The sequence below is a fragment of the Nycticebus coucang genome, chromosome 5, assembly GCF_027406575.1.
Source record: "Nycticebus coucang isolate mNycCou1 chromosome 5, mNycCou1.pri, whole genome shotgun sequence".
Lineage (NCBI taxonomy): Eukaryota > Metazoa > Chordata > Mammalia > Primates > Lorisidae > Nycticebus > Nycticebus coucang.
This window is the reverse complement of record NC_069784.1, coordinates 63,840,020-63,864,941: the sequence shown is the minus strand read 5'-3', so window position 1 is coordinate 63,864,941 and position 24,922 is coordinate 63,840,020. Positions and strand designations below refer to the sequence as shown.

The window sequence follows — 24,922 nt, the reverse complement described above, 5'->3', positions numbered from 1 at the left end:
CTCTAAGGGCGACATAGTAACAGTCTGTCTCAAAAAAAAAAAAGAAGCTTTTTACCTGATTGGATCCAGCCCAGGGTTTAGCTAGGATCATCTCCTTTGAAGCCCACTGGTGGCTGTGTTGGCTTCAGCAGCATATACACTGAAGTCCCCTGGTGGACACTAGTCACATCTACAGAATGCCTTCACAGATTAGTGTTTGATCAAATAACTGTGACAAACCATCACACAGGTGAAGGGCTGGAAAATAGGAATAGAATAAAATATTATCAGAGAAGCCCAGAAGGAGCTGTTCATAAGCAGGAAGACTGGACTGGGTAATCCAGTAGGTCTGACCTCAGGTGCACCTAGGCTGTAGTATGTTCACTCGCAGGAAGGCACATACTCAGATGACATGGTGGGGCTGGGGGACACGGTGCACCAAAGAGGGTGATTATCAGGGACTCACTTCAACTTCACCCTGGGAGGGACTTACTGGCAGCCTATAGTGAAGGGACTTGTTCTGTTCCCATCTCTGTGTGGTCCTTGTTAGCATGCAGCCAAAGGCACCTACCATCAACTGATGAATCGCTACACTTTGAAAGAAGAAAGGAAAGGGCTAAATTACCCCTGGTTTATAAGGCCGAACCATGTGAAATCTGACCTAAAAAATAGCAATTTTATTTGATTCAACATGGTAAACAGCAGACTGACTTGTTGTGGTGCCTTTTTGCAGGAATTATGAACATTTGGGCTTGAGAGATTTGCTCTGATGACTTTTGAAAGACTGGGGAGCATTTGGGGTTGTTTCGGATTTTGTCTCACTTTGTTTAGACTGTGGTTTGTTTATTCAAACTGTTGTATCACAATCCCAATAGTTTGTGCAACACATCAGGACACAGCTTCCACATGCCCCCACAGTCAGCCTGTCCCCTCCTTTCAGATGCCTACACAGAAGACGACCTCATGCTGTACTGGAAAAAGGGCAACGACTCCTTAAAGACGGATGAGCGGATCTCACTCTCCCAGTTTCTCATCCAGGAATTCCACACCACTACTAAATTGGCTTTCTACAGCAGCACAGGTGAGTGGGGGAGGGGCTGGGGCATCAGCTTGGCTGCAGAGGTTCATCCTCAGCCGGCAGGCAAGTGTAAATTGTTTGTCAAGTAAGGAGAGCCTGTGTCACTTGCATCTGAAACAAAAGACAGGAATCCTAAGGGAAGTATCTCTGGTGTCAAGCATTGGGTAGAGGTGACTTTTTGATACAATCAGTCCATCAGGAGTACTAACCTAGAAAATATTAGTGGGACTCAAACATACGTGGCTAAGTTTTTTTGAGACTTGAATTGCAGCCTAGTAGCTGGCATCTCAGCCCTGATGTCCTGTGAGAGGCCTCTCCTCTACAGCAAGGAGGGCATTCCACTGCTGGTCTGCTGTTTTTGTTTTCCCTACTGCAGACCACCACTGGGTGCCCCATGCTTAGCCAGTCCCCTCCTGCCACCCTGCCTGCACAGCCCCTTATCACTCTCTTCTAAGCCTCTGGGCAGGACCCAATGGTTATTACATTGTGGGCCTGGCTGTTGTTTTCTGAAGCAAGGGTCCAGACAGGCTTGCTACCTTCTATTGCCTGTGACTTTTTTGAAAGCCTGCCTATTGCTACTTATCTGGTAAATAGCTTCATCCCTTGCCTCTTTTTTGACTAGTCACCTTTCAGGATGATTTTGCTCAAATTCTTATGTGTTTTCCATTACTAAGACCTTGCCTGACTGACTGCATGGGAAAGTGCAGTCTTTTAAGCACATTACTGTCCTGATCTGTAAGAGAGAGAGCATTGGCTCACTTCCAGGGTAGCATGACAATCCAGTACCCTTGTCCCTTCTGTCCCTCACCCACAGGATTGGTTAATCAGGGCACCCTGGTTCTTTTGATCCTCAGTATTTTGACAGTGCTCACACAATTGCTTTCTGGTACCATGAGACATGTCCCCCGTCACCCAGAGTGACAATTTCCAAGTGAATGCCACCAGGTCCACCTTTTACTCTCAGTCCTAGGCATCCCAAACCTACTCTGCCTTTGCCTTTTCACCTCCCTTGGGCATGTTTTCCTGGTAAAGTTCACAGAGCAGAGCTGCCCCTGGGGACTGTTGACTATGTTCCTAATACGTGTAGTGTTTAGCTTTAAATTTTAACTTAAAACACATTTCTCCCCACAAAGAAATTTTTGTACTTCTCAAACTTTGACATGCATACAAATTTCATGAGGAATGTTGTTAAGTGGAGGGGTGGGCCCTAGAGTCTGCTTTTTTTTTTCTTTTTTTTTCTGAGACAGAGTCTCATTCTGTTGCCCAGGCTAGAGTACCATGTCATCACCCTAGCTCATGTAGTACCCAGCAAAAAGCCCCCAAAGATCCCTAACTGTCTCAGCCTGAGTCCCTGCACATCTCAACACCTGCTTAGGTTAATTCCTCAAACAGGTTTCAGAATAGAACAAGGAAGTTCCCTGAGTTCCCCCAAACTCCTAGCAACAGGTAAAACAATGGTAGAACTTACCTCAACCACCTAGCAATGGCTAAACAATGGTGGAAAGCTTACTCAAGCAAAATTTCCCAAGCCAAGTTTGTCCCCATGTCAGCTGCCACGATGCAACCCCCTGGGCCAACCAGACCCCCCCCACTGTAACCCTGCCCTGAGCTACCCCCTGAGCTAACCAACTGCCACGTTCTGCTTCCGTGTTTGTTTGCCTGCTTGCCATATAGCAACAAAAAAAGGTATAAAAGGCAGCCTGCTTTTCTCTTCGGGGCTGTTTGAGCAGGTGTAATAAATCACCATCTGATTTATACCTGATGTGGGGTCCAAGTTTTTCTTCCAGGTGGCAAATGAGTACAACATTTCTGGAGGCCCCAGAAAGATTGCCACCCCCAGACTCCCACCTAGGCCCACCACCACCTGATGGCTCCAGGGGAAAGCCTTGGAGAAGATGTTCCTCTGCCCTGGAATCCTTGGACGTGTGGAGTCAGGGCATAGGTTTCCAAAACTTAAAACTGGTGATAAAGCAATAGCACCCGGTTTAGTTTAAGCAACAGCACCTGGGTGAGTTTTGTTTGATCTCTGGAGGTTTTTTGGGGGGAATCAGACCAGGTGGACGCAACTACACAGTTGGTTCCCTGGGCAGGGAGAGATGTCTCCCTGCTCCAGATCAGGTCTCATGCAGGGCTCACAGCAGTGAGTCCAGGTCTCATGCAGGGCTCACGGCAGTTGAATCCAGGTCTCATGCAGGGCTTGCGACAGTGAGTCTAGGTCTCATGCAGGGCTCACCAGGCTCACAGGAGTGAGTCTGGTCTGTCTGTCTGTCTGTCTCAAGTCTGTCCAGGTTTCGGACTCACAGGAGTGAGTCTGGTCTGTCTGTCTGTCTCAAGTCTGTCCAGGTTTTAGACTCACAGGGGTGAGTCTAGTCTGTCTGTCTCAAGTTTGTCTGGGTTCTAGACTCACATGAGTCTAGACTGTCTCCAGTCTGTTTGGGTTTTGGACTCACAGGGGTGAGTCTGGTCTGTCTTCAGTTTGTTCAGGTTTTGGACTCATGGGGGTGAGTCTAGTCTGTCTCCAGTCTGTTCGGGTTTTGGACTCACAGGGTTGAGTCTGGTCTGTCTCAAGTCATTTTCATGTAAGTAAGATTGTGTAAAACCTGTCAATTTTCTTTGTGCCTGGTCTGTCTCAAGTTTTTCCTTTTAGGACTCACAGAAGGTGGGTCTTTGTTTTGTCTGGTTTTTCTCTTCTTAGTACTCAAAGAGGGTAGGTTTTTGGTTTGGCTAGTGTGTGTGAGTTGTTTGTCAAATTTGTGTTTGCTGTTTCTAATGGTTTGTCAGAATTCCTTTCGAAAAATTGGTCAATTCCAAGTTTGGGTGTCAATATCTCTGTTTTTTGTTGTTGCCTGTCAACATGTCACCATATAATATGTTTTATCCTCTGTCTCCCACTGCCCTATAACCCACTTGCAGTTGAAACCCTCTCTTTCTGGCAATTAAAGAGTTACTACAAAGTTAGTTAAAACTATTCTTCTTGTTGGCAAAAGAACTGTGGTTGCTATGTTACAAATAGTTTTGAGATTAGATGCTGGCATTCAGCAGAAAACCCAAGGTTAATTACTCATTTGGAACTAAAGAAAAAAAAGAAACAGTCCTCTTTACCTTTTAAAACTGCAGTCACTTGGTATTATTCTGGTTGGCACGTATTTGGCCAATCCTCAGGTGGCCTCCAGGAGGGGGACAGGCTGGTCCCTCTGAGGGGAAGTGCCCCCTGGAAACATTCCAAGGTCCCCAGGGAACCTGGAGCCCCCAGGAGACTGGCTGATGATCATTCCTAAATTCACCTGTAAGTCTACCTCCAGAGATAAGCCAGTTTAACATCTAATTTTGACTAGTGTCAGCAGACATTAATATAATTATTCATGGTATTTTTGTTGTGCTTATTTGTTGTAAATTGTTAGAAAAATATGTAACTGTTTGTTAAATTCATTTGTTATAATTTATGTAGCACCTCCGAGGGAAGGCCAAAGAGACCAGGACCTCAGGTTGCCGGGCTATTGGCCTGTCAGAAGTTTTTGGGGCATGAGAAGCCTCAGCCTTACTGGCCATTCGGGGGCTCCCAGAAATGAATGTCTGCACCCTTCACCAGAAACTCCATTACAATGAAAGCAGATGTCCAGTCAACCCCTGAGGTGTTAAATAACCCACAGGCCTGTTAAAAACTGTATGAGAAAGTGTTCTGGTTTTGAGAGTATGAAAACGTGAAAGTAAATGTGAACTGAAAAGAAAAAGAAAACAAGTATAAAGGAGTTTTTAAATGATTCCCTAGAACTCAGCACTCTATGCCTTGAGACATCAGAGTTCTAGTTCTTGTCAGCAATTAGAGGTTTCTTGCTCCATATTGTTAGTATAAATGTCTGTCTGTTCTAATTCACTGTTTTCATGCAAGATTTTTGTTCCCTGATAAGAGTGCTCCCCAGCACTCTGACTGACGCCATTCCCTAAGAGTCCCCCCGTACTAATTACATGGAGAGGAGGGTCCCAGCAAGGTGACATAAAGGTCCCACGGTGGTCCCCTGTGACAGCAGCCCACCAATAGAAGGAACATGCAGGGGAAGAGCAGGCTCTGACAATGAACCTATTTTTTGTTAACTCCATCTCTGAAGTAAAAGGTAAAATACAACCCCCTGTATATTCCACAACTTACCTCTGAAAAATAAAGTTTAACTACCCTCCCCCACTGTTCATATAGAATCTTAAAGTTAAGTTAAACACCTAACTCCTTTAAAGGCAAGACAAAAGTTAAAGTTTGCATGTAATCCAGTTAACAGTATTTCCTTTAACTTCCATTGGAAAGATAACATGTCTATGAGTATTGCTAACCTAACTTCAAACAGAACAGAAATCAGTTACGTGAAACTGGGCTAGTTTGTAATAGATTTTTGTTTAAAATATTGTTGATTCTGTGTTCTGTTTTCCAAAAGTCAAGAAAACCATTTTCCGTCTTTTGAGCTATTTGTAATTTTTCAAGCAATGTATGTACTTATGAACAGAGTTTGAAACATGTATTTTTCTCTCCTTAATTTCTCTAAAATTTAAAAGCCATTTGTAAGTATTTTTAATTCCTGACAATACAGTTATTTACATAAGTTCAATAAGAATCTATTTTGCTCTATAGAATAATAAAGGCACTAGTTACCAAGGCTTTGTCTGGAATAGCATTTCCAGAGGTGTCCAGACTGCACTAAAGAATTGAGGTTGACTTTATAAAGTCGATAAAAAGCCCTTTCAAAGACTGGCCAGATACCCATCAGTAACATTTCCTGATCTGTGGTAAGTGGTGAAGGTTGCTTGCTGATGGGTCCGGGAATCAAAATATGCTTGGGGACCTCAAGAAAAGAGGAATTTACCCAATGCATACAGGTATCTAAAGGCACAGATGAAACCTGGCCCCATGAAAGGCTTTCAAGAAAGTCTAGCCTGAGATTCCTTATAAAAGATTCCAACAAAGCCAACTTTAAAACAGAACCTAAATGGCTAATAATTATTCTTGCTGCACTCTATGCAAACAATCAGACCCAGAATACTGAAGGTACAGTTTATTTTGGCAACTAAGTTAGTTTTGCTATATTTTGTTTTTAGTAAAGAGAGAAAATTGGAGAGAGAAAAATTAAATCCCAGCCTTGTCTATAATGTCAACTCATAAAATGAGACATAACTTTTTAATTGAATTAATCTGTTAAATGAGGCTAAGAGACTGGTCAAAGAGCATAAAATTATACTCTCACCCCATTTACTCTGAAGCCTTAAGACTCAACAAAGATCGCTTATTGGCTACACTGGAAAATTTGTGCAGTATTAAATGTTATCTACTACTGCATCCTAATCCATATGCACTGCCAAATCTGCTGCTGACAGAAGCCAAGTAGCCCACTTGCCTAGATTTAAAAGATGACATCTAAAGACTGTCAACATGCCCTGCTCTGGCCACAGAGCTGGCTGGTCAACGCACAGCTGAAGCCTGAGGAAACTCCTCAAGGGACTTGTCTTAATTAAACTTTTGGACTTTGAGAAAAAGGGGGAAATGTCACAGGGAAAAATAAAAACTCATATACATATAATCAACTTCTTAGATATTAAATCACCGACAAGTCTAAAAGTGTGTAAAAGTGTATAGGTGTAATATGACTGGAAAAACTCTGAGCATGAAGTTAAACCTCCCTTTACAAGATCTTAGAGAGTGTTGGTTTACCTATTGACTAAATGGCAGCTCGAGTAAAAATTGAGGCTGCCCTAGTTAAAAAATGAGTTAGAATTATATACATGTAAGTGCTTAGAGAATAACTAAGACAGGTAATAATAGGTGGGGCTTTATCCCCCGCCCATTCACGGGGTGAAACAAATGTGTAAGTGTGCCCTTCTTCCCTGCTCCAACTTTGTCACCTAGTTATTAAGTCTTTGCTGCAGTTTTTATCTAGGAAGAGAAATAAGGTGTGCGCTCCTTAGTCAAGGTAGAGCCATCCAAGATGTTTAGAACTGCTTTGTTCATAACCTTCCTGAGACTCAGAGAGTTTGTGCCTAGAGATAGGAGTCTGATACATACCAATTATCAGTCCTTTCCCCGTGACACAGATGAATCAAGGATTTGATTCCCAAAAAGACCAGTGGGGAGGGTAGTACCCAGTAAAAAGACCCCTGTCTCAGCCTGAGTCCCTGCACGTCTCAACCCACCCCCCCTTGGCTTAATTCCACAAACAAGTTTCAGAATAGAATAAGGAAGTTCCCTGAGTTCCCTAAAACTCCTAGCAACAGGTAAAACAATGGTAGAACTTACCTCAACCCCCTAGCAATAGCTAAACAAGGGTGAAAAGCTTACTCAAGCAAAATTTCCTAAGCCAAATTTGTCTCCATGCCAGCTGCCATGATGCAACCCCCCTGGGCCACCCAGCCCCCTCTGACTGTAACCCCGCCCCGAGCTACCCCGAGCTAACCAACTGCCACGTTCTGCTTCTGTGTTTGTTCACTGTTGCTTGCCACATAGCAACACAAAAAGGTATAAAAGGCAGCCTGCTTTTCTCTTCAGGGCCATTTGCCCTTTGGGCAATGACCCGCCTGCGCAGGTGTAATAAATCACTGTGGTCCCCTGAGCAGGTGTAATAAATCACCATCTGATTTATACCTGAAGTGGGGTCCGAGTTTTTCTTCCAGGTGGCAAATGAGTACAACACTCACAGCAACCTCAAAACTCCTGGACTCAGCCATCCCCTTGCCTCAGCCTCTCAAGTAGCTGGGACTACAAGTATCTGCCACAATGCCCACCTAATTTTTCTATATTTAGTAGAGATGGGTTCTCACTCTTGCTCAAGGTGGTCTCAAACTCCTGAGTTCAAGGGATCCTCCTGCCTTGGCTTCCCAGAGTGCTGGGATTACAGGCATGAGCCAAGCTGCCAACTCAGAGTTTGCTTTTCTAACAAACTTCGACCTACATGGTCATGAGACTACCGGGCCCTAGACCATATCTTGACTAAAGAGAGTTTAAATGACCTTCTCAAGGGACTCACTTTGTGTACAGGACAGGGGCCAACAATCTCTTGAGATGGGTTCACCCAGGTGGTGAGGATTACTAAATTCCATGGATTTCCCCCACCTGCATCTGTTAAAGGTGTGGTGAGATCATGTTGGAGTGTCTGAGGCACTTCTGATCCCCTGAACACAGTCTGTCTCCTGAGGGAGCTGAGCAGTGCTGACGTGTGCTGTCCCTTCCTCCCAATCCCCAGGCTGGTACAACCGTCTGTACATCAACTTCACGCTGCGGCGCCACATCTTCTTCTTCTTGCTCCAGACCTACTTCCCGGCCACCCTGATGGTCATGCTGTCCTGGGTGTCCTTCTGGATCGACCGCAGAGCTGTGCCCGCCAGAGTCCCCTTAGGTAAGAAATATCTCAAGTACACATTCGAATACCCGTAATTTCTTCCAGATAAAATCATTCTTTTCAAATGGCTCCTACATCCCTTCAGGCATTGCAAATAGAGAAACTCCAAGGTATTTAATTGCAAGTAACATCCCATAATTAAGAATCTATGTAGCAAAACCTTCTAGGCCCCAAAGGGTGCCATCCGAACAGCCCACCTGGAGTCTGGTGAGAACCATGCTCTAGTGTGGCACCCCTGGTCTGTACACCCTTCCTCGGTTCACCTACAAGATGAATCATATTCTAAATAAAATAAAATATATAAAACTATTAAAAAAAATTAAAAAATAAAACTAAAACATGGTTTCTCAAAAGGCAGTATAAGAGATGTTTGTAAAAGAATCTCTGAGGAAAATTGTCAAAAAAATGAAGAGCCTTGGGTTTCTACAGAATCCTAATCTCTGGGTGAGGACCTGGAACCTGCATTTTCAACAAACTCCCCCAGTAATTCTAAGGCCTGAGTCTGAGGACACCCATCCTACAAGTACCCATCAACGGCCATTTGCCCTCACTCTGAATATTGTGCCCACTTAGTCACACATACCACCATGGCTCAGACAGCTCAGGAGCTGCAAGGGACAGTGTGACCTGTTGGTTTTAGTGAAACCGGATTGGAACTGGCCCTTACAATGACCCCAATCCTCTGTGATTTAATGCTTGCCAAATAAATGTTCTGAGCTTAATTCGAAATCCTGGGGAAATTTCCACAGACAGATGCCTTGTCCTCTAACAGTTGTTCCATAGCTTGAACAGTTACTGTGATAAATAAACACACATTCTAGTTTTGAAATCTGTCTCCTGTAGATGTAGTTGACATCATCATCCTTAGCAAAATCGACCTCTGAGGGGGCTGGGTGAGGCTGCTCACACCTGTAATCCCAGCACTCTGGGAGGCTGAGGCAGGAACATCTCTTGAGTTCAGGAGTTTGAGACCAGCCTGAGCAAGAGTGAGACCTCATCTCTACTAAAAATAGAAAAAAATAGCCAGGCATTGTGGTGCGCCTGTAGTCCCAACTACTCAGGAGGCTGGGGCAGGAGGATCACTTAAGCCCAAGAGTTTGAGGTTGCTGTGAGCTATGAAGCTGCTACACTCTATACCCAGGGTGACAGAGTGAGACTCTGTCTCAAAAAACAATCGCCCTGGGCGGTGACTGTGGCTCAGTGAGTAGGGCGCCGGCCCCATATGCTGAGGTTGGTGGGTTCAAATCCAGCCCCGGCCAAACTGCAACAAAAAAATAGCCGAGCATTGTGGCAGGCGCCTATAGTCGCAGCTGCTTGGGAGGCTGTGACAAGAGAATCGCCTAAGCCCAAGAATTAGAGGTTGTTGTGAGCCGTGTGACCTCATGGCACTCTACCCGAGGGCGGTGCAGTGAGACTCTGTCTCTACAAAAAAAAAAAAAAGAAAGAAAGAAAGAAAAAAGAAAAAAACCAATCGCCCTCTGAATCTTGGAGTGGACATTAATGAGTGGGAGCCAGGGCAGCAGAGGGAGTGTTGGCCAGGGGAGCCCTGACAACTGCTAACATGACCAGGACGACTGGACTCTGCAGCACGTTAAGATAAACCTCATGCACCTGTTTCCCCTTGATCGAACAGGGGTTATAAGAAACATATCTGCTCCTATAGGCAATCTCTTACTTCTAAAACTTGAATTGAGAGAAATGCGTTAACGCCAAAATGTCTGGAGCTCTCTGTGGGAGGATAGAGTGGCAGAGATGAGTGGGGTGTTGCCAGAAAGACGGGCAAGGGTGGAGAGAGTGTAGGTGGAGGAAGGAGGAGGGACAAATGAGGCGTGAAGCCGTCCAGTGTTTGGCTTATTAAATGCTTATTTATTTTCTCGTGCCCTGCAGGGATCACAACGGTGCTGACCATGTCGACCATCATCACGGGCGTGAACGCCTCCATGCCCCGCGTCTCCTACATCAAGGCTGTGGACATCTACCTCTGGGTCAGCTTCGTGTTCGTGTTCCTGTCGGTACTGGAGTACGCAGCGGTCAACTACCTGACCACGGTGCAGGAGCGCAAGGAGCAGAAGCTGCGCGAGAAGGTGACTTGGTGCCTGGGGGTGTGAGGGGTGCCCTGGGGGCAGCACGGAGGTCCCCGCTCTGCTGTGAGCAGCAGATGACACGGTGCGTGTCAGGTCCGCGTGGGATGTGCTGTGGGCCCCATCGTCTGTTTACAGGGCACGCACTTAGCACCGTCCACAGATTGCGGCACTAAAGCCAGTGTCACTAAGACCTGCTGGCAGGTCTAAACCCTTCCTCGGTTTAGCGAGGGAATCCCAGGAGAAAAGTAAGTGGCGATTTAACCGGGTGGAACGCGCAATTTACAGGTGCATTAAGACGTGACTTCGTCCAGCTCCCAGGCTTTCCTTCGTCCCTTCTGCCCCTCATTGGTTATCTCTTCCAGAAAATTCTAATCGCATAGCAGTCATGTGGCTGGCCCCACATGACTGGCCCCTCGCCCCCCACAACGCCAGTCCTTTCCAGCCCTGCCCCTACACTCCGGTGTCATCTGTAAACATTTTTATCAAGGGCTTATATCCGTTTATGATCTCATGGAGAACGCGTGGAGTTGTGTAATCGTGGACCTTCTTGTTGGTCTGTGGCGTGATACTGCGATGCGTCCTAAGCGTTACCAAGAGTCCTCTACTTCAACAAAAGCGGATGCGTGCTCTGTTAGGCAGTTTACAGGGACACCCATCCGCTTGAAATGGGTGGAAATGAAAGGACCCAGGACGAGGCCCCTCCCCGGCACGGCGTCCTGAGGGCGGCGCGAGCCTCGCCTGTGTGTGCTGTGTCCGCAGCTACCCCCGCCCCGCGCGATGCTGGACGGCTACGGTGACGCGGAGGCCACCGACCTGGACGGCTACATGCAGGACTCAGACTCCGGGGAGAAGCCGGAGCGGCTGATGGCGCCGCCCAGCCTGGCCTCGGGGCGGAGCTCGCCGCAGCGGAAGGGCGCGCGCGGCTATGTGAGCATGCGCATCGACACGCACGCCATCGACAAGTACTCCCGCCTCATCTTCCCCGGGGCGTACATTTTATTCAATTTGATATACTGGTCGATTTTCTCATAGATGCCTGTAATTCTATGAATTTCACCTTCTTCATGGTATGCATCAGAGGAATATCTGTGTAATGAAAAAGAATTTAAAGATAGATTAAAAGAAAATTCCCAGTTACCTACCCGTGGTTCCACCATCCCCACTCCAGCTCGCCAAAGCTAGGCTGACAAGACACTTGTAGGCTTCATTTGCATTTATTAACCATCTGTTGTACACCCAGCATTATATTAAGTGCTGCAGGAATATGACACCGTGGCAACTGACGTTGTGACCCAGATCCCTGGAAGAATCACACCACGTGTCGGGGCCACACTGTGGTTCAGCCTGTTAGACCCTGGGTGCTGCTTACGCGAATGACTTCCTTTACGTGAGAGTCATTATATTCTTTAGACTAGGTGGACTCCAGAAGCAGCTAAAATTCATTTGCACCCGAGTCCCAGGATGACAGGAACTCATGGTTCAGTTTATACCCTATTACCTATTTTTATGCATCTCTCCATGTTTATTTTAATAAAAGGCAATAACAGTATTTCCATTATTTTTATTTACATGCTGCAGTTCACGAGATTTCATCTCTTCACAAGAAAAACACTTTAGATTGGTGCAATTGTTTCCAATTTTGGTGGAAATTTCCCTAGTAGGGAATCTTTGAAGATAAGAACATGTGCATGCATTTCAAGTCTGTTTTGTCATGGAGATAACCAGGCTAAAAAACGTGTGTTTTAAGGGTTACCTGTTTTATAATCACCACTTCGTGTATCTCCACCTTGGAGCATATCGCTGAAGTTCTTTGTCAGTGACGTGATAGTTCACCAAGGAACTTGGCAAGAGAATGATTTCTCCTGTATGAACGAGATTCCAAGGAAATTTGAAAACACAAAGAACTCAGAATAAAAAACGCTCACGTGGTTTCTTTCTTTTCTTTTCTTTCTTTCTTTCTTTTTTTTTTTTTTTTTTTTTTGAGACAGAACCTCAAGCTGTTGCCCTGGGTAGAGTGCCATAGCATCACAGCTCACAGCAACCTCCAACTCCTGGGCTCAAGCGATTCTCCTGCCTGTGCCTCCCAAGTAGCTGGGACTACAGGTGCCCGCCACAACGCCTGGCTATTTTTTGGTTGCAGCCATCATTGTTGTTTAGTGGGCCCGGGCTGGATTGTAGCTGGCCCCTTAGCCGCTTGAGCCACAGGCACTGAGCCTCATGTGGTTTCTTAAAAGAACACCAAATAGCAATAGAACTGGGACAATATCGTTGAACATCTCCATTTATACCCACTGAATACCAATATTTTTCACGAAACAGAAGCTATCAACATCCCAGGAAGAAGGATGGGCCTGAATGAGGCTCCTGGAGTGAGGGGATGGGATAAAGGAGAGGTTCTAATTTGATGTAGTGGTTTAAAATGTTATTTATACTACATACCTATATTCTATATAGACCACCCCCCACCAAACTTACCCAAATGGCATTTGTCTTATTTGGAACTGACTTTAAAAATGAATTATATATACAATAAATGTGATTTTCGTTTCAAAGTTATTTTGAGTGATGATTAATACTCAAATATCATGGTTTTTCTACATATGCTGGACTGTACTTTATTCTAATTTTTTTAAAAAACCTATTTATATAAATCCTAATTATAAGGCTATCTCTCATTTCCCCCAGTAAAATCACATCAAGACAAAATTTTGGCAAACTTGAGTAAATAAAGGACTATGGATGAAATAAGTATATGTTAACTTTCTGTATTTAAAAATTTTATTTATTTATTTTTTATTTTTAAGACAGAATCTCACTTTGTCACCCTTGGTAGAGAGCTGTGGCATCACAGCTCACAGCAACCTCAAACTCTTGGGCTCAACTGATCCTCTTGCCTTAGCCTCCCAAGTAGCTGGGACTAAAGGCCCAGCCACAACGTTCGGCTATTTTTAAAGATGGGGACCTTGCTGTAGCTCAGGCTAATCTCCAACTCCTAAGTTCAGGCATTCCACCCACTTTGGCCTCCCAGAGTGCTTGGGATTACACCCTAAAAACATTATTTCATAAACATTTCTTTTTCCATGCTTTTTTTATAGAACAATTGTGGTCAAACTCTTTCAAGCATCTTTGCTACTGTCTTCTTCCTCACTGGGGCCACTCTGAGCCATCTAGCAGGTTTTCAGGGCACACCATCTGAACACCACCTGCCTTATTTTGGATACTCCGCCTTCCCATCAGCACACAGGATGTTCTAGTAGTCTGCTAAAGTTGCCATAACAAAGTGCCACAGGTTGGCTTACAATTTTCTCACGGTTTTGGAGGCTGAAGTCCAAGATCAAAGTGTTGGCAGGCTCGGTTTCTCCTGAAGCCTTTCCTCCTGCTTGCAGACAGCTGCCTTCTCACTGTGTCTTCACCTGGTCTTTCCTCTGTACACATGTCCTCATGTCTTCTTATAAAGATGCCAGTCATATTGGGCCCGTCTCAATGACCTAATTTAATCTTAATTACCTTTTTAAAGGACCTATCTCCAAATACAGTCACATTAGGAGTTAAGGCTTCAACATGAGAATGTGGGAAGGAGTCGGGTGAAACACAAGTCATTCCATAACTTACTCATGGAAATTATCATTTGCATAACAGCATACCTTGTCAGTCTTATAGGTGTTCATGCCCGAGTTTTGCAACATAATTTCATACAGTATTACTTTTAAAGTGATCTTTAAAAGGCTTTTTACACTAATAGCCATATTAATGATTATGAGGAATAAGTGATTAAATTCATGTTAAATTTCTTTGCTATCTTTTTTAATACTCCTACAATGATCTCTATGAGTATCTAAGAGTAGTGTTAATTGAATAATTTCCATGCTAATGTGTTTTCCCAAGGTGTACTTCAGTGTCAGAGTTACGTAATGAGAGAGCTCTATAATATGACCTTGTAAGGAACTGAAGATAAAGCAACTCCCTCTTTTCTAATGGATAATTTTAGAGAAAATCTCATCATATATGTGAGCATCTATCATACAATTAACTTTTACTGGCATGAACAAGAAGATTCAGTTAATAATACTAATAGGTAGGTACCATGTTCCTGGTATAATTAGCTTTTAAAGTGTTAAAATACCATAAAATACACTTTACTAGTTCAGAAGGCACTTTAGGATTCTGACCGTCTCTTACCATTATGGTCTACTGTGGGCATCATGGAGACATGCTGAAGTGTTAGCCAGTAGAGAACTGGAGTTTTAGTATCAGCATTTACTTAAAAGCAGTATTCGCTTCTTGTGTTATATTATCCTAACCAACATTCTTGTGTTTTTTTCATAACTCGTAAGAGTTATGAGAGGAGTAGAGATGCTAGACCTTAGAAAGAATAAAACATGGCTATGTTAGTAACAATGAAACCTCACATTTGTGAACCCTGTTTCACAAAATGTAATTTCATATTGTTTCATTTAAATCTAAATGAGGAAACCTTTAAAGGCCAAAAGAGGCTGACTGAGAGGCCCACAGAAATCAAGGTTAGTAGGTGAGAAGACTCCTCCCCCATGCTTACTCACCCTATTACAGACAATAACTAAATACTGGACAGACAAACTGTCAGACACAAAAACACTAGTATAGGGAAATATTTGTACCAACCAATGGCATCTTTTTTTTCATTCATTCATTCTGTAGCAGGCAACATTTTGGACTAGTAATTCTCTAAACTACCTGTGGTGAAAGGCCAGTTTGTTTTTTAAAATTCCCAATCCAGGGCAGTGCCTGTGGCTCAGGGTATAGGGCCCGGGCCCCAAATATCAAGGGTGGAGGGTTTGAAACCGGCCCCGGCCAAACTGCAACAAAAAGATAGTCGGACATTGTGGTGAGCGCCTTTAGTCCCAGCTACTCGGGAGGCTGAGGCAAGAGAATCACCTAAGCCCAGGAGTTGGAGGTTGCTGTGAGCTGTGATGCTACAGCACTCTACCAAGGGTGATAGAGTGAGACTCTGTCTCAAAAAAAAAAAAAAAAGCAAAAAAACAACAGCAATTCCCAATCCATCAGCTTTAGTATGGGTTTTTTGAAAGTGGAGAATTGCTAATGTAGCCCCATCCTGTGCCTGCATTCCACCGTCTGGAAACAGAGACCCCGAGTTTCACCATGGAGCCTGCCACTGTGTATGGCTGCAATCACAATAGTCACAATAACCCATGCACAGAACAATTTCATTTTGATGTTATCAAGAAAGATGTTACAGCTAAATTTTAAGGATTGCTATGTATGGGAAATCTCAGTATCTAAAGTAACAAGAAAGACATGGTCCGATGTGTGTATCAAGAAATTTTTGAGTAACAGCAATTAGCTCACTCTGGTATTCTCACTACTGCTAAAAGAAAAGGATGCTTTAACTTTTCAAGTCCATATTCTGCATTTAATCTATTTGCTTTCAGTTATTTCTAGTATTAGTACCTTCTGTGGAAGGAGACAACCTTACTTTTGTTGAGACCAGATTATTTGGTAATGCCCTCTGGTTATTTTACATATCCATGTAAGTTTGGTGGGCTTCTTCAAATAGCACTTATAGCTCTGTATACATTCAGTTGTTACTGTGAACACAGCAGGGCACCTGGCTGGCATGCAGGCCTTGACCACTAGAAGTGAATAGAGGTCACTGGGTCTCCTTGAGAACCAGATCTGTGCCTACGGGAGGTTAACCTATGTGAAATAGGCTCGGTGTAATTGTAGCACAGTGGTTACAGTGCCAGCCACATACACTGAGGGTGGTGGGTTTGAACCTGGAACAATGATATCTGCAACAAAAAATGGCCGGGCATTGTGGCGGGCACCTGTAGTCCCAGCTACTTAGGAGGCTGAGGCAAGAGAATTGCTTAAGCCCAAGAGCTGGAGGTTGCTATGAGCTGGGACGCCACTGCACTCTACCAAGGGTGACATAGTAAGACTATGTCTTGAAAAAAAAACAAAAACAAAACTTATATGAAATATCCAATCACCCAACTAGGCTTGTATCAATAGTGGGAGGTGGAAAGCGGGGAGCATTAAGCTTTTTCATTTTTTATGGTTTGTCAAGTTTCAATGCTGTTTAAAACAGCATGATTTGTATTAAAGACTCTAAATTTCAAGAACAGAAACCATTTATTTTACAGTAACAAACATACTGAGGCATGCATAGTGAGATTTGGGGACTAAGAAGCTAATGAAGAAAAATAATAAAATTAAGTAAAAACTTCTGACAGAAACTTAGAATCTAGTTAGGACAAAACAAAAAAGAAAAAAATTCCATTTTCAGTTCCAGTGTGAGTTAAACACAACCCTAATGACTGCAAGATAAATTTAGGCAATATCCATTATCATCTAAAGGCTTAAAAAAACAAAGTTAGGCAGCATCTTCTGAATTAATACAATGCTGGACATCTGCCTGCCATGCTGAGCTGAATGGCTGCTTTGGCATCTTGCCAACTGAACCCTTGTGTACCTATCTTAACTTTGTGATTCTCTGATAAGCAAAAGTCCTTTCAACCTTTTAAAGATTTAATTGATCTAAAAAGTGAGACGGAACAGCAATGCCATAAGAGATATAAAAATGTAAATTCTCGCAAATTCCCCTCATTTCCTTTGGCTTAGTATTTTATTGACATTTCAAAAAGTGGCCATTAATCCTGGGAGAAAACCACTGAGCAAGAAAAAAAATTCAAGCAATAAATATACAATATAGTGTTAAATTGACTTATTTTTTTGCAATGCAGAATCTAGATGAATGTAATTTCTAAAAAATTTGTTCCTAAACATGAAATCCAAAGAAAAAAACATTTTTGCAGGGTGAAAGCTCAATTGAATTATTTGAGAAAAATTAAATAAAGACTTAGAAGTTACTTTAGGAAACTTTACTGGCTACAATGCCAAGATTTCCTTCATTCAAACGCTGGGTTTTAATCTCATTCAAGCATGTTATAATGGGATTCCACTTATAATTTTCTAGTGGTTTCTTTCTATTACACCTTCTATTAGAAAGCAATCAACGGGTGGTGCCTGTGGCTCAAAGGAGTAGGGCACCGGCCCCAAATGCCGGAGGTGGCAGGTTCAAACCCAGCCCCGGACAAAAACTGCAAAAATAATAATAATAATAAACTACTGAAACAAAACTTAAAAAAAAAAGCAAGCAATCAACTTTATACTGCCAATTTAAGGATATGTACAGAGAAACAGTTCAAGCATGATGAAGAACAAAAAATGGTCTCTGAAAACTTCTCCATCTTTATCCTAAATTGGCACTATTTTCTTATGTTATACATCTGGGTGTAAATACCTTTTTTTTTTTTGAGACAGAGTCTCACTATGTTGCCCTTGGTAGAGTGCTATGGTGTCACAGCTCACAGCAACCTCAAACTCTTTTGGGCTTAAGTGATTCTCTTGCCTCAGCCTCCCAAGTAGCTGGGACTACAGGCACCTGTCACAACGCCCAGCTATTTTTGTTGTTGTTGCAGTTGTCATTGATGTTTAGCTGGTCTGGGCTGGGGTTTGAACCCAAGACCCTCAGTGCATGTGGTCTGTGCTGTAACCACTGTGCTACCAGCACACCCTAAAAAATCAATTTTAATGATCTGGCTTCTCTCCAAAATACTGCAACTACAACTTAATATGAACCTAGCTATAAAGTTGCTGGCTTTGCCATTCCAAACAGTTAAGTCTTTGGAAAACGGCCTTCAGTTACAAGATACGGTTCAATTATTCTCAAATATATTTGGTAGTTTTATCTAAAAACTGAAGATTTAAGGCACAGCATCAGAACTATTTTCCTATTTTGCAATACTGTTCCATAATATGATTTAATTACCATGGCATTCCTTAAGGTGGATTTCCACTTCTGGGTAATCACTACACCTATTTTTAATGGGAATAAATACAATTATAACTCAAAGTATCCCCAGAGCAGCACTGGAATTACCCAGGAGTAAGTTAGGAAAGCGGAATCTCAGGCCCCATCACAGATCTATTTAGAACCTGTGTTTTAGCAAGATCCCCAGCTGACTCTTACACACATTCCTGTCAGCAAAGCTTTGAACCAGGTTCTTGTAACCATATACTTGAGAGTCATTCAGGAAAGGGGATGAGTACAACATTTACATACTCAACAACTTATTCACTATTAACTTATGTTGACTACTCATATGTGCTAAGTGCTGTTAAGAGCTATAGCTGATTTGCTGATACGTTGGTTAACTATAGCTCTAAAATCTACGCCCTTGAGCACCAAGCCCAGCTTAAAGAATACAAATGTCTATTTAAAATAGGAAGAAATGCTTGTTCTGGCTAATTTTTTTTTTTAAGACAAGCATGAAACAAAGTTTATTAAGGAAGAGAAAGACAGACTTAACAGACTAAGAAAGCTTTGCCATAAACAGCAAACAAGCCTGCATGGCTATGGTAAGTAAGCAAAGAAGCCATTCCAGAATATTTTTAAAAATATTCTTCTACCACAAAACTCAGTTTAGAATTTTTTTAATTCTGAGGGAGTATGAATCTGAGTTATACCTGGGATTTAAGTGCTGATTTGGGAGGTGAATTTTCTTTTGTTTTCCTTCTTTTTTCCCTCAGCGGGGGTGGGAGGAATGGTGGGGCGTGGTGAGTTTAGAAAGTTGAAGTTACAGGGCAGTGCCTGTGGCTCAGTGAGTAGGGCGCTGGCCCCATATTCCAACGGTGGCGGGTTCAAACCCAGCCCCGGCCAAACTGCAACAAAAAAATAGCTGGGCATTGTGACAGGTGCCTGTAGTCCCAGCTACTGGGGAGGCTGAGGCAAGAGAATCGCCTAAGCCCAAGAGCTGGAGGGTGCTGTGAGCTGTGATGCCACAGCACTCTACTGAGGGCTACAAAGTGAGACTCTGTCTCTAAAAAAAAAAAAAAAGTTCAAGTTACAGAAGGAAGATAAAATTCATTCCTAAATCCTCCTAGTGAGAAGCAGCAGTATTTCCCATCTTTTTTCTATATTTTATGTACAAATTGGTTTTGGTTCTTTTCCATACACAGCAAGACCACTTTCTACTAAAACTTCCCATGGTATTTCACAGCCATTAAAATCATTCCATAGTATGGATGTACAAGTCAATCTTTCCCTTAATAGTGGATAAAATAATACTGCCATGAACTCTCTCGTCACACTCTATTCTCTTATGTTGACAACGAATGCACAAAATGGCTGTTAATTTGAGAGCAACTTTATTATGTTACCAGGGTGTGATTCTAGGCCCCTAGATTTTCAAGACTTTAAAAATCAGGAATGGGTATGAAACTATTCCTTATTGACATTTGATAGAATGAACAATAACCCACTTAAACTAGCTTAAGAAAGAAACCATGACTTGGCGCCAGTAGCTCAGCAGCTAGGGCACTGGCCACATACATCAGGGCCCGTGGGTTCGAATCCAGCCCGGACCTGCTAAACAATGACAACTACAACAACAAAAAAAGTAGCTGGGCATCGTGGTGGGTGCTTGTAGTCCCAGGGAGGCTAAGGCAAGAGAAATACTTAAGCCTAAGAGTTGAGGTTGCTGTGAGCTGTGATGCCTGTCTCAAAAAAAAAAAAAGAAAGAAAGAAACCATGTAGGGGAGTCTCAGAGATATAAAATAAAGGAAATAAAGTGCAGTGCAGTGAGGCTCCCCAGGAAGATCTCAGGTGACTTCTCCCATGACACCCTTCTTTACTTCTTGCTGGACTCCTGGTTCATTCACCACCAAGACTGGACTTCTCTGATCAGACATGACACAGGCTGATTGAACTCAGAATCCCAGGCCTTATTATCATCAATGAAACAAAAGAATTCATACCTAGGCCAGGAGAACCTACGAAGTGGCAGAAGGCAGGTGGCCTAGTGACACCACCACAAGCCAGGGAACATGGACTCCAATCTGCTTGGAGAAAATACAGAACCTCCCCAGCTGACCACCTCCCTACACTGACCACCTCCTCAAGTTGACCTAACTTTCATAGAACAGACATGCACCACATGTATGAATCAGTATAGTGGGCCTATTTTCTTATGTTGACCACCTCCATGTGTGGACCAATTTGTTACAGTCCCTTGGGTTGTTAACTTACAGAGGTTCTACTGTCCTTAGAAATAAAAATCCAAGAAAACCATGGTTGCAGTCTTTCTACCTGGGAAAGGACCTTTTCTTAAAAGAAAATACAATCCACCCGGGTGGGTTTTGTGATCTGGGATACGTGCACAAAAGATGTAAGTCTTTCAGAAACAATGGAAGGCTTACCAAACAGCTGCTCTCGATAGCTGCTCCCTTTGAAGAACATGATGGTGAGGCATAATAAAGTACTCTACACAACTTTCAGAGAATAATGGGGCTTGGATATTCATTTAAAGCTTTAGGTTTCAACTGCATCTAAGTTAACTTCTTCAAAGGTGTCACCCTACCCTGCTCTCACTTAAGGAGCAAACTTTTTATTTCTAAGTCAAGGGCTACTTAAGATCATATCAAACTCTTTAAGGTTCTTTTTACCATAACACACACTTTCTTCAAGGAAGTGTCGGTTCCAATGGCATTCCATGAGGCTGTCCTTAATCCTGAAGCCACATCGTTTAAGGCAGTAATAACAATGTATGAATTTAGAAACTCTGGTAGACCTTGAATGCATTCAATGGGAAATATGCAGATTTTTAACCACTGTCCATTCTCTTGAGCTAAACAGAATATTGTCAGTGATTAGTCAACACAACAAAAAAATTCTGGCTCTCAAATATAATTGTTCATCCAGTGGGGGTAATATCTACTTAATCTTTGACCTAAATAAGATTCTTGTGTATGTAAGATCCTTACCTGATATTCCTTTCTTCAGTATATTCCTAAGGTTTTTTAAAAAGGTGATTAGATGCTTTGATTCACCGAACTAAACCAAAGCTAATATTACACTTTAATCACTAAAAAGAACAGGAGCCAGACACAGTGGCTCATGCCTGTAACCCCAGCACTTGGAGGGGCCAAGGCAGGATTGCTTGAGGCCAGGAGTTCAGGACCAGCTCCTGGCAATATAACAAGATCCTGTCTCTACAAAAAGAAGTTTTAAAAGAACAGATTTTGACTCTATTTCTCTATTTTGAAAGCTGGTTTAAACAAAGACACTTGCAATTTTTCTCTTATGAGGCACTTATTTTTAGCCACTGATAAGGATCTAAAAACACATTCTGTTGCATTTGCATTATTATATGACATTACTTTGTATTTGAGTTGCAAAATTTTTTAAAAGGGAAATTCAATACTATACTTCTGCATCTAACTCCTACTATGTACAATTTCCATTGCTATTTTCAACTTCTGAGATTAGTAAAATACTCATTTTAAGTGAAATTATTGTTTTTAAAATATATGATATTGGATTGGGTGAGGTGGCTCACTTTATTGTTTTTAAAATATATGATATTGGATTGGGTAAGGTGGCTTACTCCTGTAATCTTATCACTCTGGAGGCCAAGACAGGGGGATTGTCTGAACTCAGGAGTTAGAGAACAGCCTGAGCAAGAGCGAGACCCTGTCTCTACTAAACAGAGAAAAACTAGCCAGTGCCATGGCAGATGCCTGCAGTCCCCCAGCTATCTGGGAGTCTGAGCCAAGAGGATAGCTTGAGACCAGGAGTTTGAGGTTGCTGTGAGCTATGATGCCACAGCACTCTACCCACAGTGACAGAGTGAGACTGTCTCAAAAAATAAATAGAATAAAATGGTATCACATAGCTAAAAAGCAAACCAATATCTACAATACTGACAAATAAGAGAAGTATAGCATGAGCGTATACTTGGATAATTGTATTTATCTTCATATTTTTATTTATTAGTCATTTAAAAAGGACAACTATTAGATAAACATTTATTATCACTGAGATAATGATGTTTCATATATGTTCTGTAGATACCTGTTGAAATACTGCAAAAAACTATTACAATCTGATGGTTAGTAGACTGCTCGCTTGAAAATAACAACTTTATATATATATCACACATCATCTTCAACTATATAATTGGATTATAAATGCTTGATATAAAAAAAGTAGTTTATTATGCCTCATAAAGAGTTGCCAGATAGCACAAATTACTTTGATAGCTCTGAAGGCTTGTACTTATATAGTATATTTTCCCAAAGACTAAAGAGATGCTTTAGATAAAAAATTAGAAATTTTATACACCATCAGAAAGGTTTTTTTTAAAGAACATATTATAAAATCAAATAATCATTCTTTAAAAAAAAACTTTTCACATCACTTTCTTCTTTTCAAACAGACTAAAGTAACTCAGTTTTTTTTGAGACAGAGCCTCAAACTGTCACCCTGGGTAGAGTGCTTTGGCATCACAGCTCATAGCAACCTCAAACTCCTGGGCTGAAGAGAGTCTCCTGCTTCTGCCTCCCAAGTAGCTGGGTCTACAGGCACCGGCCACAACGCCCGGCTATTTTTTGGTTGCAGCCATCATTGTTGTTTGGTGGGCCTGGGCTGGATTTGAACCTGCCATCTCAGGAGTATGTGGCTGGTGCCTTAACCGCCTGAGCCACAGGCGCAGAGCAGTGACTGGGGTATTTTAAAATATTTTAAGGCCAGGTGCAGTGGCTCATGCCTATAATCCTAGCACTCCAGGAGGCTGAGGCGGATGGATGGCAAGAGCTCAGGACCCCCACATCTAAAAAGACAGCTAGGGGTTATGGCTGTTCCACAGCTACTCAGGAGCCTGAGGCAAGAGAATCACTTGAACCCAAGAGTTTGAGGTTGCTGTGAGCTATGACATCATAGCACTCACCCCTTCTCCACAGGTTGACTACCTCAAAAAAAAATTTTTAGAAACACTACCTCAAAAATTTTCAAGACAGGCTTGGTGCTTGTAGCACAGTGGTTACAGTGACTGCCACATACACCGAAGGTGGTGGGTTCAAACCCAGCCCAGGCCAGCTAAACAACGACAAACTGCAACAAAAAATAGCTGGGCATTGTGGCAGGTGCTTGTAGTCTCAGCTACTTGGGAGGCTGAGACAAGAGAATCACTTAAGTCCAGGAGTTTGAGGTTCCTGTGCGCTGTGATGCCATGATTTTCAAGGCTGTAGCTTTCGGATGTTCCCATAATGCCAGTGTTGTTGAGATGAAGTAAATCTTGTGAGAACTACCACTAACCACAAGCTTTTTGAGGCATGGACCATAACTTCTTCTTCTTCTTACACCTAGTGCTTAGAAACAGGAACTCCTCAACAAATGTTTATTGACCTCAACTGCTGAAACTGTGAACAGTTAACATACCAACACAATTCTAAATAAATGAACAGTCCTTTAGGAGGACTGTGGGAAATCTAAGCACTCTTAAGTTTACACAAATATTTGTAAACAAGCAAAATGTTCTATTTTATCCTAATGCCCTAGCTCTTATGAAGAAGGCAATTAAAAGGGAAAAATTTCCAGAGTAGTTCACATAATATGAAGAATTGAATACTGAAAAGCCATCCAAAAATTTTAAGAGACATGTTATTAGCTATATCCAATTTTATATAGTACATAATTATTTTATACAGGTCTCATATTAAGGTTTGCTTTTAAAATTAAGTCACTGAAAACATCTTCAATTTATATATTTAGACCATTAATTTAGATTATACCTGTTAAAGTCTATTAATTTAATATAGTCAAAAGCTGGTATCTGAAGAATAGGCTTTCAGTATAGGGCATGGACAATGTAACACTGTAAAGGCATGTAATAAAACACTTTCCACAAAGCAAAGCCACCACTAGCAGGTCCGCCTATGCCTTCAGTTCAGGCCAGAAACTAATTCAGGATTTTTTAAAAAATCAAAATTTTAGGGCTCGGCACCTGTAGCACAGTAGGTACAGTACCACCCACATACACCAAGAGTGGTGGGTTTGAGCCCCACTCAGGCCAGCTAAACAACAACGACAACTGAAACAGAAAATAGCCGGGCGTTGTGGCGGGAACCTGTAGTCCCAGCTACTTGGGAGAATGAGGCAAGAGACTCACTTAAGCCCAAGAGTTTGAGGTTGCTTGAGCTCTGATACCACAGCACTCTACTGAGGGCGACAGTTGACTGTCTCAAAAAAAAAAAAAAAAAATTCATATAATTTTAAACTTTGCATTAAGTTAGTCTATCCTTTTTAAAAAACGAGTTGGCTTTTCTAAAGTGTACCTAAAACAAGTTAATGCTAAATATCTCTTTTCTTCTACAGGTTGGCTATAAACAACATTAAAACTCATCTTAAGGGCTGGGCGTGGTGGCTCACGCCTGTAGTCCCAGCACCGTGGGAGGCCGAGGCGGGTAGATTGTCTGAGCTCAGAGGTTTGAGACCAGTATGAGCAGCAGTGAGCCAGAGTAAGACCCTGTCTCTACTAACAACATCAAAAAAAAACAGCCTGATGTTG

The 24,922-nt window shown here is 42.5% G+C and overlaps 1 protein-coding gene across 1 annotated transcript in view; it reads left to right on the top strand.

Moving 5' to 3' along the window:
- Window positions 1-13,244, top strand: part of GABRR1 (gamma-aminobutyric acid type A receptor subunit rho1) — a 76,137-nt gene extending 62,893 nt beyond the window's left edge. The window contains exons 7-10 of the mRNA XM_053590903.1: window positions 920-1,060; window positions 8,275-8,427; window positions 10,318-10,514; window positions 11,274-13,244. Of these exons, the coding sequence (XP_053446878.1) occupies window positions 920-1,060; window positions 8,275-8,427; window positions 10,318-10,514; window positions 11,274-11,546 (764 nt within the window). The 3' untranslated portion in view covers window positions 11,547-13,244. The remainder of the gene's footprint in view (window positions 1-919; window positions 1,061-8,274; window positions 8,428-10,317; window positions 10,515-11,273) is intronic.
- The last annotated feature ends 11,678 nt before the right edge of the window (window positions 13,245-24,922 follow it).